This window comes from Octodon degus, unplaced genomic scaffold (assembly GCF_000260255.1).
Source record: "Octodon degus isolate 3935 unplaced genomic scaffold, OctDeg1.0 scaffold00052, whole genome shotgun sequence".
In the NCBI taxonomy this organism is placed as follows: Eukaryota; Metazoa; Chordata; class Mammalia; order Rodentia; family Octodontidae; genus Octodon; species Octodon degus.
Genome location: NW_004524628.1, coordinates 3,662,828 through 3,678,476, shown reverse-complemented (window position 1 = coordinate 3,678,476; position 15,649 = coordinate 3,662,828). Strand labels below are relative to the sequence as shown.

At 51.0% G+C, this 15,649-nt stretch overlaps 1 protein-coding gene across 2 annotated transcripts; it reads right to left on the bottom strand.

Moving 5' to 3' along the window:
• Positions 1-96: 96 nt before the first annotated feature.
• LOC101583507 (fumarylacetoacetate hydrolase domain-containing protein 2A) lies at positions 97-7,923 on the bottom strand. Of its 2 annotated transcripts, none has more exons than XM_004633156.2 (8): positions 7,840-7,923; positions 5,313-5,559; positions 4,343-4,559; positions 1,871-1,930; positions 1,535-1,697; positions 562-670; positions 396-483; positions 97-309 (listed from the first exon to the last, which is right to left on the bottom strand). In XM_004633156.2, exons 2-8 carry the CDS (start codon positions 5,555-5,557, stop codon positions 247-249), a joined length of 945 nt encoding a protein of 314 aa, XP_004633213.1. In that variant the 5' UTR covers positions 5,558-5,559; positions 7,840-7,923; the 3' UTR covers positions 97-246. The 2 variants fall into 2 exon arrangements, with proteins under 2 accessions (XP_004633213.1, XP_023573254.1); XM_023717486.1 differs by having other exon boundaries at positions 5,313-5,563; positions 7,811-7,898.
• Positions 7,924-15,649: the final 7,726 nt, after the last annotated feature.

The window sequence follows — 15,649 nt, the reverse complement described above, 5'->3', positions numbered from 1 at the left end:
ACCCTCTTTCCCCATGGTGTGCATGGCTGCTCTTTCCCTAGTCCTGTGAAAATGAAAACAAGCCCTGACATTCAGAGATCATTGAAAACCAGGCTGTTGCTTTTCCTTGCTAAGTTTATTGTGGAGGCTTCTACCTTCCTCCCCGCATCTGAGGAACAGCCCCAAGGTTGGCACAGGCTGGCGCTGGGCCCGCTGGCAGCAGGTGGCTGTGCTGTCTGGTCTGGGTCTGGGCTCAGGAGGGAGCCATTACACCACGTTGTTGATGATGACCCCAAGTTCTTCAATCTCACACTGGACCTCATCCCCCTTCTGCAACAGTGGACAGAGTTCAGTCCTGGCTCTGGCGACAGGCTGCAGTTCCTATTACCCTGCCCATTCTGCTCCAGCTAACCTACCTTGAGAAAGACGGGTGGCTTCCTGAACATCCCAACACCCGGGGGCGTCCCCGTCAGGAAGACATCCCCTGGATAAAGAGTGACAAACCTAGAGCAAAGCAGAAGGGCCAGGTGAGACACAGGCCAGGGGCCATGGCCCAGCCTCGGCACGGGCTCCAGCGCTTACTGGGAGACCCAGGCTATGAGCTGCTCTGTCTTGAACACCATCTGGTTGGTGTTGCTGCTCTGCACCACCTCGCCGTTCACTCGGCAGCAGATCTTCAGGTTGTGCGGATCTGAAATAGAAAGCGCTGTGGGGTCAGCACCCCTCCTTCCCGGCGCCTCCTGCTCTACCCCGCCCAGTGTGGGCCCAGCCTGCGTGCACGTCACCCTTCCAGTGGAGCTGCTGCCCCCACTTCTCTGCTGTCCTTAGAACACGGGCCAGGGGCCACGGGGGTTAGATAAATGGCTGGTGGTCTTGCCTTACAGAAACAGCCATCTGTCCACAGTAGAGGCAGACAGCTGTGACTGACTTCACAGCTACAAAATGGCAGGAACCATGACATCCTGCTGTAGGCAGGCAGTAGCCAGTTTTGGAGTATATTATTCTGGTTAAACTGCACTTCTGCTCTTTGGTGGCAGTCTGCTCTGTGCCTCCAAGGCAGTTTTCTAAAGATGGCATGGGGCACCTTGAGGTGTGGCTCACCCCTGGTCACCCCACCCCTCCAGTGGCCATGCTGCAGGCTGCTCTGTGCTCTTGCCCTTCCGGGTCCTTGCCACTTGTGCACGCAGCAGCTAGGCAAGGTCCTGCTGGTGCTCCCACATCTTCCTCCACGTGGAGACCAGACAGGCTTCTCCAGAGCCATTCCTCAGTGCCCTGGCAGGCTGTGCTTCCTCCCAGCTTAGTCTGTTCCAGCAGTGGCAACTGAGGCAGCCCGGCCCACCCTCTGGTGCAGCTGTTCTGCCATCCACTGTATGAACAAGTTCCTCCACCATGCAGTCCTGTGTTCTATACAGGGTGCAGGAAGCACGCCTTGGCCAGGGCTGCAGCTGCTCTGTGCAGCGGCGGCACATGCCAGCCAGGGCCACACCTCTGCTTCCTGCAGTACGGCCTCCTGACCCTGAGCATCAGGCACAAGTGGCAAAGACCAGGGACCTACCTGCTACACTGTCCTTGGTAACCAAAGCAGGGCCCAGGGGGCAGAAGGTGTCAAAGGTTTTTCCCAACAGCCACTGCTTCCCATTGCGTCTTACTTGCCAGTCCCGAGCACTCACGTCATGAGCCACGGTGAAGCCTGCCACGTGAGCCATGGCGTCTGTGGCCTATGGGGGCAGGGGTTTGTCACTGGCAACACCAACCCCTAGAACAGGACTCAAGGCCATTACCACAATTAGTAAGCCAGAGCTAGCCAAAAGCGAGGGAGCGAGGTGCCAGCAGCAGGGACAGCAGGCCCTGGCAGACGCTCGGAGGTCTGGGCCTCTTCCTTCTCTCTCACCTGGATGTGCTTGCCTTTCTTCCCAATGACCACGGCCAGCTCTACTTCCCAGTCCACCTCCTGTAGGGTAGGAGAGGGCCAGTGACTACAGTGGCCCTGAGCCGAGAGGTGGCAGGCTGGACCTCAGGGCTGGGACTCTGCCAGTGTGCCTTGGCTAGCTCATGTTTGTAGTCACCACAACCAGAGCCAGAATGACGGGAGCCGTGACACCGGGAGCCCTAAGCTGGCATAGCTTCCCCTGTGACTAGAAGAGCAACGTGTCTCGGGGATGGAGTTCAAGAGTTGCTCTTGGTGCCTTCTACAAAGGATGATACCAGCTACTACCAGCAACTACAACTGGCTGTGTGTTAGGCACTCGGCACTATAATGCACTGACTTGCTTTAAAAATAGATCAGCATCCCAGAATTGATGTGGCCAAAGGGTTTAAGCAAGTCACAAACAAGAAATATTCATGGTTACAAATGATGAACCAATGCTCAGTCTCTCCCCAAATCAGCAAAATGGCAGTGCTCGGTAACTAAAACTGAGCCCCTCAAATTAGCTGCTATCTCGAATATAACAACCAGAGGTGTGCAAGCACACCGGCTCCCCATCTCTAATACCAATCCCCAAGGAAAAGAGCTAGGAAATGGCCAATTCAGGTTCAGGACCGAGCACAGAGGTGGCTGGAGGGACAGCACAGCTGGAGGGAAGAGCCCCAACAGTGAGGGGAGGTGGCACACCTTGGCCCCAGTAGCCAGACCGGCCGGGAGCAGAATGTTAGGTTAATGGGTTATAACCAATGTGTATGAGAATCAGGAATTCACCTTCATGTGAGGCAGCTTCTCTTCACATAGGAAGGCAGTTAAGAAGGGTAGAAGACAACAGAAAAATCGTCTGTCGACTCCCCAGTGCACACAGGTTCAGGCAAGGGTGAAAAGAGTCTCTGGGGGGCAAGCAGCAGGGCAGCAAGTCACCTGATCCTGAACTGCATCACTTGTTCATTCCAAAAGGGAGACAGCTTACAGGGACGAGGCCAGGGTCACATCCTAGGGCCATCTGATGGGAGCATCCACTGGGATGCAAGAGGAGGTACACACCGTTTCCTGTGTCCACTCTTGGCAAGAATGCTTAACTGAACCTCATCATGGGGACACAAGACCAAACGATAAACACAATGTGCTGGGAGAAAACTTGACTGGGTTCTTCCACAAGTGTCAGGAAGAGGTGGCCACAGGGACTGGGGTCAGGGTCAGCAAACTGCAGCCACCTGGTGGCCTCTTTCTGAACAAGTCTTCCCAGAACCCCATCATGTTCATTCACATACGACCCCTGGCAGTTTTCACACTGAAATAAGCAGAGCTGAACTGTGGCAGTCACCTGACAAAGGCTCTCATTTACCACAGCCCTCTAGGAAAGGTCTTGAACTCTGCTCCAGATTAAGGCCACCAAACAGCCGTAGCCAAATACAGTGTGTGGCCTTGCTTACTCCTTTTTTGATTAAAAAGAAAAGTAATCACAGCACAAGTCATCTTTGGGGTAACTGGGAGTACACTGACAGGGAATGGTGCACCTACTGACCATGTTCATGTTCTCTTTCTTTGCTGTGGTAATGGTCGAGCAGGCCAGTATCCTTACTCTGAGAGAATGATCTTAATGTCTGGAGCTTCCTTCCCAAGGTCTCTCCCCTACAAAGAGTGTATGTGTTCATAGGGAGAGGAAGTATAGTAAACCGTTAGCAGTGAAACCAGGTGAGGAGTTTCAGGGTTTACAACTTTTTCAAATTTACTGCGATTTCCAAAGCATTTCTAACTTAAAAATTTAAGAGAAAATCTCACCAGTGCTATTAAGGGTATATGCACTTTTTGACACATAAGGTGCTCTTCATGCCTTTTAAAAATGTTAGGCAAAATTTCTCAGAAGTATTGAAATGCTATATTTTGACACAGACATATAAATTCTAAGAGTTTATTCTAAGGAAATAAGCATTTCTGGATGCGCAAAGCCTTTTCTATGTAAGGCTATTCACTGCAACACTACGAAGCCCAACACAAGCAACAAGTTCAGCAACAAGTTCAAGTAAAGTTACTGGTCATACAAAAAACCACAGGGCAACCTAAACTGTACCAGGGGAATATATATAATGGCATGAATAGTATTTTTGGTGAAGACTTAAGAAAAAGTAAGCATAGGCAGGAACAGGAAAACACTGAGAAGGTGTACAGCAAGACATTAATATCAAAAGCTCTACTCAGAAAGCAAAAACAACAGTCCTGAGCAGGGGGAAGAGGCTTTCCAATGAGAATATATTACTCTTATAATGAGGAAAAGATGTCCATTGATGCATATGCCTTTCCTCTGGGAGGCCAGTGCTGTCACTGTACATTCCACCCCTTTAGTATGTTGTAGGCACTAAGGAACCTGGACTCTTGAGGCTGCCAGTGCCCTGCTGAGGGGCCCTAGTGACCTGGAAGGCTAGGGGAGGCACTGACCTGACTCTCGGGGGGCAGCAGGATCTCATCATAGGGCCCCACGATGGAGCTGGCAAACTTGCTGAAGATGATGGGCTCCTTGGGCACAGGCACGTTCTGTTCTTTGCAGTGGTCCACGTAATTTAAGCCCACACACACCACCTTGTCTGGCCGTGTGACTGGGGCCAGGAAGGTCACTCCTGACCTTGGGAGGAGTGGCAGCTGGGCAGCCAGAGCCCTGCAGAGACCAAGCAGGAGGGGCTGGCTGTAATCAGGTCGGCCATCCTATAGTAGGCTTTGAGATCCTGCAGCAGTTCAAGTTTTGCTTTTTAAGATATATTTTCTAGATCTATCAACAGTCAGCATCAATGTGTATATCAAGCCCAGCTATTGTCATTCAATGTCGATCTATTTGTTATTTAGGTCCAATGTTTATTTTCTTCCCCTGATTAGGTAATTCATTTACTTACTTTTTATAAAAATGTATTTGGTAGAGGGTCTCACTGTGCAGCTTGCACTCGAAGTGATCCTCCTGTTTTCAGCCTTCCCAGCACTGGGATTACAGGTGTGTGCCACCACACCCAGTCTCTATTAGATAATTTATGTCCATGCAGGTGAGTTCATAAAGCAAGAGCAGAGCTGGGTATGGTGGTGCATGCTTATAATCCCTGCACTGGGGAGGCTGAGGCAGGAGGATGGCTATGTGTTCAAGGCCAGGCAGGGCTACAAAGTGAGTTCAAGACTAGCATGATATATATATAGAAAGACTTTGTCTCCCCCCACAAAACAAAAACCATGAATGAGAATAAATGGAAAGGTCTCCTTCACCCCTTCTAGTCACCTTGTGCACCTTCCTGGAGCTAGCCACTGTGTCCAGGGTCTTTCTTAGTAACTGCCCCTTTGCAAAGGGCTCCCAGCTGGCTCTAATTCTGGGGATCGGAAGGGACAGTGCAGGGTGGCAGCTGCAGGATGCTGCTGCCTGCCAGTTTACCTTCTTGCCACTGAGAGGCTGGCCTCTCCCTGCTCCAGGAATTGTGTCATCGTTGTGGGAAGTGTGGGGTCAAAGGCATTGAGGTCGATGATGCCACCACCACTCCCCGACTCCAGGCCCAGGTGAGGCCCTGCCAGGTGTGGTGCCTGGAACTGCACTAGTCTCATGTCTCTGCGGGGTTCACAGAGCTGCTTTTGAGCCTGCAGCAGAGCCGTGAGCAACCTCCTCCTGCCAGAGTTCAGCATCAGCACCTGGGCAGAAAACAGCAGCACACAGAGCAAAAGAGATCTCAGAATGCCTTGGGATCCCCACAATTCCTTGAGATGCAGCCCAAGTCCTGTGCCCATGAACCATTCCTGGCCAACCACATGGTAAGCAGTCCAATGTATAAGACATTTCATCCTTATGAAGGGAAAAGATCAAAGAGCAGCAACTACTTCCTCTCAGGTGCTAAACAGTTAGTCCTGGGGAATTCCAGTCTTCCTGTCAGTGTTTTCTGAAAGGTTACAATGTGCCAGGCCACTGCACGTTAGACTCAGCCCTGCAGTCCTGCTTGCGAGGGAGACATGTGAAGAAGTGATGTGAGCAAGGTGCAGCTAATAGGACTGAGCTGTGCAGATGACCCGGAGGGCCCCACCTATGTCCAACTGCTTGGTCAAGTCTGCAAGCAGGGATGGCCTGAAAGGAGCGGACCAGAAGTTCACTAAGAGTGGAGATCAGCACGGACAAGAGGCCAAGGCTAAAACTGGGCTCTTAGCTGTCTCCAGCAGGCACACAGACCTGCTGCTGTCCACTTGAGATGCTTTGCGCTGCTCACATGCCCAAGCCTGAAGCTCCACCAGGCGGCTCAGCCTGCTAGGATCAGCTGCCGCTCTGCAGACAGGAATTACTTAGTTTTTGATGCTGGGCACAAGTTACCTGGGGAGGGAAGGGCAGAGGTTGTGATCAGCTGGGCTCGGCCTTACAGCACTGCCCAGCTGTTTCTTCCTGACCAGGTGCCACATCTGTCCCTCACTGCTCAGTTGATAGTGCCTGCCTCCATGCCAGTCACAGAAGGCTCACAGTGACTGTTCCATGGTCAAAGAAGCAAGGGCTTGAGTTTTCATTTCTAGGGGTGAGCTTGGTGTTATCCCCAGCTCGGGCAATTCTCTTATTTTGTTCTTAATTGGGCTCCAGTCTCCACTCCTCACCCAGACCCTCAACAGCACAGTGCCTTGGTTTTATTTTACTTTTTGCTGTACCAGGGATCGAATTCAGGACCTTACACATGCTAGGTAGGCGTCTATGCTGCTTAGCTAAATCCCTGGTCCACTAGCACCTTCCTTGAAAAAACAGCTCTTTATACTAAAAAATGTGGAGGTAGCTCTGAGTCCCCAATTCATGGACCCAGGTGGGTCAACCTGCTCTGTCCTGTTCAAGACTCAATAGACTGAGGTCACCATTGTGCTGCTCTACAAGTGTGGTAAAACAACAACAAACACGAACCAGGGGCTTTGTGTTTCCTACCTGTTGTCTTATACAAACACCAACCATACCACTGTCAAAAGGCCATCTGAAACACAGTGGTGTGCTTAGACACTCTGCCCACTGAGTGTCTCATGGGTAAATGTTCTATCTGTAACATCTGATTTCTTCTTCTGACAATTGTGGAAAGCAGGTACTGTAACCCTCCCCCCATTTTTTTTTTTTTTCTTTTTCTTTACGGGGGATCAAACTCCGGACCTTGTGATTGCCAGAAAGACGCTTATGCCGCTGAGCTATTTCGCTGGCCCGTTTAGCCCCATTTTACAGATGGAAAAATAAGGCTTATGGAGGTTTAGGGGTTTGCCCAAAGGCCAAGGGTCACACAGCTAAGAAGAGAAAGAGTTGGCGCCTCAATCCAGGTCCAGGTGACACCGAAGTTATTAAGAAACCAGGTGCTGGACAAGCAAGGTAACCTAGCTTCAATCCACCCCCACACCCCTAGGGGGCCAGCTCCAACAGGAAATCCTCCAGCGGCCCTAATGGCATCGGCGCAGCCCTCAGAGCAGGCTGCACACTTACACTCCTACAGAGCCCCAGACCCGGTGACTGTGTCGCTCTCGCGCAGCTTCATTCCACTCTTAGAGCTACCCTCTCAGGTAGGGTTTTCTCATTGTATGCAAGCTGCCACCACAGCTTACGAGGTGCTGCCACCTGTCAACGGGCCCCCGCTGCTTCCGCAGTAACCTTTATGCCCCACACCCCGAGCTCAAGCCAACTCTGAAAAAGTGTCCTTCAGCAAAAACGCCGCGACGGGAGGTGGAAAAGGCACAAGCCTGGCAGCCTGGTCTCGGGCCTGCACTTGGGACCTTGTCCCGCCGCGCACGCGCTCGGAAGCGAAGCGGCCCTCGGCTTTTACAGGTCAGTGCACTCACTCAGTCGACGCTCTGGCGACTGTTCAGAAGCAAACGGGCCAGCTGTGTGCAGCCTTGTGCTGTCCACGGTCACCCTCCCCGCCTGGCTCACACCTAACTTACCTGGCCGCAAGGACCGGTCCTGCCCGGTACCTTTCGCTGTGGCGTCTCAGCCCGCAACGCTGGAGGTCAACGTTGTACACGCCGGGAGCTCGCCAGCGGGAGTACAACACATCCAGAGGCCCGCGTGACACCTCTACAGAAAACGCGAAGTGAGCGGCGCACACTACTGACGTCACAGCGTGTTGGCCAATAGACAGGCGCCTGGCTCCCCACCCCACCCCCACCCCCTAGCCCAGTCGCAGAGGGGCGGGCCCAGAGCTGGGTTCCCAGGCTGTCTTAAGGGTGACCCTTGGGCATAAGGACTGGAGAGTGAGCTTTTTCTTTTTCCTTTTAAGTTTTGCGCCCTGGACTCTGCGTTAGCCTCTCCCCATGCCAGGCATCTTTCTGATCGTTGGGCACAGGTGTTGGAGGAGACAAGTCCTAGGGCACTGGTGATCAGAGACAAAAAAATTTGACTTTTGACTCTGACATATTAATAAAGGGAGGAACGGTTGTAGTAGTCTACTCATGGGGAACGGGAAGTGTTTTGTCCAAAATAACACAGGCAATAGACGTAGTGAAGCCGAGATTCTTGACCCCCACGTCTTGCAACTTCCACCCGCTCAGCTGCCCTGTCTTGTGTTCTTCCTTTGGCAAGAGTGGGGTAATGGAGAGTGAGGCATAACCTGCAGCACAGAGAGCAGTCACAGCTCAACTCCCCAGCTTCTGCTTGTGCAAACCTAACAGTCCCTGGGCAAGAGGCCTCTAAATTAATCAAAGATCACATAGACTATCAGAGGCTTTTCCTGCTCAGTGAAGAGGTCTGGCCTGTGTCTAATCACGCAAGAGGTCCCTGGAAGGTGCTCACCAGGGATGCAGGGCCAGGCATCCACATTTGAGATGTGTGACTCTGGCCACTCCCAGGAAGAGTGCTAGACAAGATGGTGCAGATGAAGGCCATGGGGATTTGGTGGGTGGTAGAGACGGTGAGTGTTCGGGGATGATCAGGGGGAAGACCTGGCAGCCCTCAGTGATGAGGGGAGGCGAATGTGAAAGAAAAGAAGTACAAGGTTGGCTCTGGAGTTTGCAGCCTGTCAGATACCTGTGCCATCCATAGCTGCGGGGCTCCAGGAGGGGCAGTGGGCCTTCTGTGACATGTTTGCAGGACGTCCTAAGGGCCTTGCAGCACGGGTGGCTGGAGACGAGATCTGAGGCCTGGGACTCCAGTGTCCCTTGAAGAAGGACAGGATAAAGATAGCAATATTATCTCTATGGGAGTGGCTGTGTTTTCTGTGGGGAGAAACTCATACAAAACTCCTATCAAGCTGTAGTCCCGAAGATTCTGAAAATACAAGCTACAGTCTAGAAGGAAGTATGTAGTGAAAGGCTTGTATCCAGAATATAGAAAGGACTCTCAGAAGTCAATAAATAAACCAGTTGCAGAGATTGAAAAAAGATTTAAATAGCTATTTTACTGAAGAAGTTACACAGTAATTGGACATGAAACAATGCTTACCTTCATCAGTCATCACAGAAATACCAATTATAGCTACACTGTGATGCACTGCACACTTACACACCGATTATGACAACTGTGGGCCAGAGTTATGGTTTGTGTCTAGATGTCCTTCTAAAGCCTCTTGTGATTGTGGGACCTTTTCAGAGGTGATCTAGAGTGTGCGATACTGGGATTAAGGGTGTGTGATTAGTAAATCTGTGCACTGATTGGTTGGGCATAGTTCTGGGTGGGATTAAAGATGTCAGTGATACATCCTCCCTGAGGCGGAAGGCTGCACACAATATAAGGGACAGAAAGGGTCTGACCTGGCCCTCTTGTTGCCTTGCTACCCTTTGAATGCCATGAGTATCTCTCCTCTGTGACACCTGTCTGCCACGTCACCCTGCCTTGGAGCCAGCTGATCATGGACAGAAACCTCTACAAACTGTGAGCCAAAGAAACCTTTTCCCCTTTAACTTTGGGTGCTGGTTGTTTTGTCTCATCAACGAGAAATTTAACCAAGACAGCCAGCAAGTGCGTGCGGTGGAACTCGAATACTGCTGATGGGATCATAAAATTCTGTCACCTTTGATGACAGAATTTGGCAGATTTTTTTTTAAAGTCAAAATTATACTTACTGCATAATCTCATCATTTCACTGCTGGGCATTGACAGTGATGAATTTTACCTTAGAATTGTGACCCTAGAAATAGTGAAGATTAAGCAATCTCTCCACCATTTGTGTTCTAGGAAACAGTTTAGTGGAAAGAGCCACTCTTTCCCACATGCCTTGGGTGAGACTCCAGATACTCCAAGCCAAACACAGACCCTCCAACTTCCCATTCTGTCCCCTGTAAGTGATTGACTGGGCGGTTTTTTCATGTGGCTCAGTGGGAGCATGTTGCTGTTAGCCAAACCTTAGTTCAGATTTTCTCCTTGCCCCAGGCCCTGGCTGTGGTGTCCTCTGGCCCGGACCACCCTGCAGCCTGCACCGAGGGAGGCTCATCTTGTGAAGCTCTTCATTTGCATCCTTGATGATGTCCTTTGTAATTAGCCAGTGGCCTGTTTCCCTCATGTCTGTGAACTGCTCAAACAAATGAGTCAAACCTGAAGAGGAGCTCTTGGGAACCCCAATTTATAGTCTGTTGGCCAGCAGCCTGAGGATGTGTTATGTCGGAATTTGGGAAAGGCAGTGTTGGGCACCCAGGGCTCAGCTCGTGGGGTCTGATGCTACCTTCAGGAAGATGGTGCCAGAACTGAGCAAATGAGAGGAAACCCCGTTGGTGTCTGCCACTGTAGAACTACACGTTTGGTGTTTGAAAAGAAACCCCACACATCTGGTGTCAGAGGAGAAAGTCAGATCTATTTTTTTTTTCCAAAATATTACGCCTCCTTGAATATTCTGTCAGGTAAAATATAAAGTTAGTTATATTAGCTAAAATATGAACTTAAGTATGAAAGTGGGTACAAGAGAGTAGAGGGCATGGTTAGAATATCCAAATAAATAGGTATAGAAACCGTCAAATTCAAATGCCCACAGCTACTGTGGCCCTCAGTTCCAGAATTAGTCACAAGTCACATCCACTGATGGAAATGCCTTCTTTCTTTCACTGTGTGTTCTGTATTTTTCCTGCCTTCCACAAGAGCCTGTGAACTTGCCTACTTTTCTTTTCTTCCTTCCTTCCTTCCTTCCTTCCTTCCTTCCTTCCTTCCTTTCTTTCTTTCTTTCTTTCTTTATGTTACTGTTGTTGGAAGCTGAAGATTTCCGTTACCTTTGACAATAAGATCTAGTACCAAGCAGTTCTGCAGAGAATGAAGCCCTCAGTCCTTCTTGGCTTCGCTGTAGCAACCGTCTTGCCCTGGAACCAAGATTTCTTCTTGGTAGTGAGCATCATTCACGTCAACTGATGCTTTCATCTTCCCTTGCTCCTCCTCTTGCTCCTCCTCTTCTCCTCTATTTCTTTCTCTAGTCCTTTCCATCTTCTTTTTCCTCCTTTGGCTGCTTTGGTTCAAGGGCATTAGGAACCCAGAGCTACCAGAAGGCTGTCTGTCTTGCAACTCTCTGGGATCATTGTTGCGTCTCCTGGTGGAAACCCTCCCTCGTGAGTGCTCATAATTTCAAGCCAGGGCTGGCAAGATAGCTCAGCGGATTAAGCATCTGCTTTGGCAAACCCACGTACCAGGGTTCCATCTCCAGTCTCACCAGCCCCACCCTGGGGTACACTGAGCCGGCGACAGAGTGAGGGGGTAATGGTGCATGCCTGTAATCCCAGCACTGGGGAGGCTGGAAACAGGAGGAATACCACAAGTCCAAGCTGCGTATTGAGATCCTGTACCAAATACATTAAAAATAAAAACAAAACAAAACATAATTCCACGTCAGCAGAGCTCAACATGGTCAGACTAGAGAGCAGAAATCCTGTGACTGAGTTATTCGAGACGACAGAGAAGCCACTCCACTTCCGTTCTATTTCCTTGGATCCCATATTCTAACTGGGTGGGAGACAGCTCTAGGCAATGGGCTCTTGATTCAAACATGTGCTTCGCTCTGCAAGACATATAACTTTCTCTTTTCAACCTGGTGTCTCCCAACTCACCCAGTAAGGCATCCAACCTTCAGCTAGATCTCTGCCTCCAGAGGGTCGGCACCTGCTTAGAAAAGTCTTTTACTTACAAGGAGCAGTGAGCTCCCTGGTGAGACCCAGTGTGGTGCAGAGTGCCCAGTAGGGGTCATGTTTTGGGAGTCCACAGACGATGATGCTGGCGAGCTCTGTGGGCAGGGATGGGAGCAACGTACCAAGTGTGATAAGCATTTATCTATCTATCTATTTATTTATTTTTTGCGGAACTGGGGATTGAACTCAGGCCTTTGCGCTTGCCGGGGAAGCGCTTATTCCACTGAGCCATCTCCCCGGCCCCATAGCATTTATCTTTTTTAAAAAAATGTGTTACAATGAAAGACACTTTGCTGTTAATTCATTGCAAAATCCTTGCCCCTCCATTCAAGTACAACTGTGCCATCATTCTTACCATTTTCTGAAGCAGTTCTGGAAATCTACTTTTGCGGATGTTTTTACTTGTGCTGTTATGGCTACCTCTATATTCCTAATGAATTCAAAACATTGACCTTTTCTAATCGTTTTGCCTTTAGGGGAATCACATGGTACCAGATCCAGTGGATATGGTGGAGGAGGAAACACCATTGCTTTTTTCAGGAGGTCTTGCTGTGCAGCTCAGGCTGGCCTTGAGCTCGCTTTGAAGCCCAGGCTGGTCTCCAACTCGCACCCATCTCCCTGCCTCAGCCTTGCGGGTGCTGGCCCACACCTGGGATTAGAGGTGTCTGGCACCATCATGTATTTTGGGTCAGCCTTTCCACTCGGCATTTGCCACAGTTGTGATCATGGCATGTAAAGACGCTTACAAAAGAGGACTTCCAGGAGAGCTTCAGAAGTGGCCTGCACGATGGGGTAAGTGCGCCTGAAGGGAGGGAGGAGTCCCCTGGGGTCGATTAATAGCCATGGGGCTTCTACTGTAATATCTTGAAGATTTAACATTTACAGTATTTGTTGATTCTAAATTGCATTCTGCTGTTCTATCCCCATTCCCTGGCATTTTTAAATGAATGAATGAATGAGTGAATGGGTGGATGAATGAGTGAATGACTGAAGCAGTGGGCACAGGCGGGACCTGGGAGGATGGGCTGTGGGGTGAAACTGCTGCCTGCCCTGCCATACACCAGTGACCTGTTGCTTTTCCACCCACACAGGAGCAGCGGTAGGCGAGGGACCCAGTCCCAGTCTTGCATCCTCTCCCTGCAGGTCCCTTTTGCTCTTCCCAGGAGAAAGTCTGACTTGAGCTGGGAAAGTTTGTCAACAGAGCGAGGAGCCTAAAGAGTTTGCAGTCTCAGTTGGCTGTTAGGAACTGATGAACTACTCTTTGGGGCCTTATTTTTAGTTTCTGGATGTTTTACTGTATTTGGTGATTTTTTCAAAACCAGAAATAAGCACCGTCTGGCTTGGTCTGCTGTGCTCCTGCGGCGGGACACAGCAAGGGGGTGGGAGAGAGAGGAGGGGCAGGGAGCCCAGTGCTGCGTGCGCCAGGCTGGGCGCTAGGGTCAGAGACCTCTCAGGGAGACTTTGCCCCCGGGCATCTGAGAGCTGGCCACAGGACCATGCGCCCTCCTGTCGCATTGCAGCCTAGCAGTGCACACCCCTCCCCCACCCTCACCAGCCCCTGCCAGCACTGGAGCTGAAGGGTGGAAGCGTGGCCCCTGCTTGCAAGGCGCTGGCTGTCTGGCCTGGGTCCAGTCACCTTCCTCGGGGCCCAGTGGAGCCTGCAAAGCAGATTCATACACCCCACCCCTGACCTTGGCACTAGCTGTTGAGAATCCAATCTCAACTGAATACCCAGTTCCAACTAACGTCTTGGGGGTGATTAGGGATTCATTTTGGGCTGTTCTAGATGAAAAGTCCAGAGATGGAGAGGGAGTTGCCTAAGGTACAGTTTGACCTGGAGCCCACGTGCACCCTTGTCCCCGCCTCCCCTCAGCGCTTCTCACCCCACACACTCTCAGCTTCAGAGGGAGCTTCCTGTCTCAGCATTCCCAGCATAGGGCTTCCTGAGCCTCACTGGTTGTCGCGGGGTCATATGCCCATCCCTCCCAAAGGTGCCCAGGGGTGGGCAGGAGGGCAGTGTAGAGCTGGGTTCAGCAGCCGGTGGGAGAAATTTGAGGGTTGGATGCTCCATGATCGAGTGCCATCACCTAGGAGGAGGTGATGGCTGTCACCTGCTCAGGAGGACACCGATTCTCTCTGGGCCACACAGGACTGTCCTGTCATGCACACTCTTACTGCGCAGCCTTTCTCAGGGACCAAGGGCTAAGCAGGCCTGACTTTCCTCTACCTGCAGAGACTGAGGTAGGATAGAAGGAATAAAAGGGAAAAAGGAGACAAGCAAATCATAACCAAAAATTGTACTTTTAAGAACATTGTCACTTCCGGTTCTCAGGTGAGGTTCCCTGAGGCGATTCATAGGACCCTGCTTTGGTTAAATTTAGACTTCTTTCCCCGCCCCCCCCCACCACACCTAGAATTCCTATAAATGGGCTTCAGAAAATAAAGAGCAGAAGCCTGATCCTAAAATAAAGGAGCAGGTTGACAGAATGCAAGGCATGTTTAGAGGATCATGAGTAATTAAATGAAACCGGTGTCCATACCTGTAGAGTGGCTAGCACCATTCTCTGTGTGCCAACCTGCCCGGGGGTTTCCAGCCCCTGGAGAGAAGCATCAAGATGCCAACCCAGGAAGTAAGCTGCCTCGTTTCTCCCAGTGCCCACACTCCCTTGACCCCATGAAGCCTTTCTGTGTGTCTGTTGCTGTGTCCTATAAACTCCTTTGCTGAAACCAGAGTTAGTGAACCTTGCAAGGGTGGGTTAGGTTTCTTATTTCAGCTTTGAGAGCTTGCTCAGACCCAGCCTGGTAACAAGGTGGTGCATGAGCTGGCATGGTATGCTTGGCCCTCTGCAGGGCCAGGGTCGCTCCTGACCAAGTTGGCTTTGGATCCTGTCCTCTGCCTCCACAACCAGCTAATTGGGACGAAGTCCAAGTGACTGGAGTGGGCCACAAATTCCTAGTGATTTCCTCAGGGGCACAGCTGGCCTCCGGGCCTCCCTTCACCCAGAAGGTGGAGCCAGACAAGTGAGCGAGAGGCCTGGATGGAGGTCCGGGCACCTGCTGAGGGCTCAGATGGAGGAATTGGACGGGGACAATGACAGAAATGTTATCTGGTAGCTCCTTCTAAAAGTGGTTCACCAACTAAATGTTACAGGGTTTGGGTTGCTTGCCTCTCCCCCTGAAGCTAGATTCCAAGTTCTTGTCTCAAACAAAGTGTCAAAGAGAAGTAGGGACCAAGTTTATCCAAATAAGAGAAAGTGAAGAGAGAAACTCTCTGTGCCGAGAAGCGTGGGCCAAGTAAAAGGAGAAAAAGCAGTAAAAGGACATCCTGAGCAAGCTCCACAAGACAGTCAAGTGCAAACTCCTCATGATACCTACAAGGAGAAAGCTCCGGCCTGCCTGTCCCAAGAGGCGGTGCTAGGGCCTCAGGCCTCACACTGAGCTCTGGTCCAGACCGTCCTATTGTAAACCTGTCCACGTGCTCGTGAGAAGTCCGCACGCAGGGCTTTGCGACTGTTCCACCTCTGTGTCCAGATCTTGTAACTAACGGTTCACACCCACTTCTCAGTCATCTTGGTAGTGCCCCGTCTCCTCGCTCAGTACATGAGCCCCTAGGATGCTGGACCTGGGCCGAGGAGGTCCCTAGAGGAGGTGTCAGGCAAGCCCAGGCTCCTGACCTGTGCCCCAGCC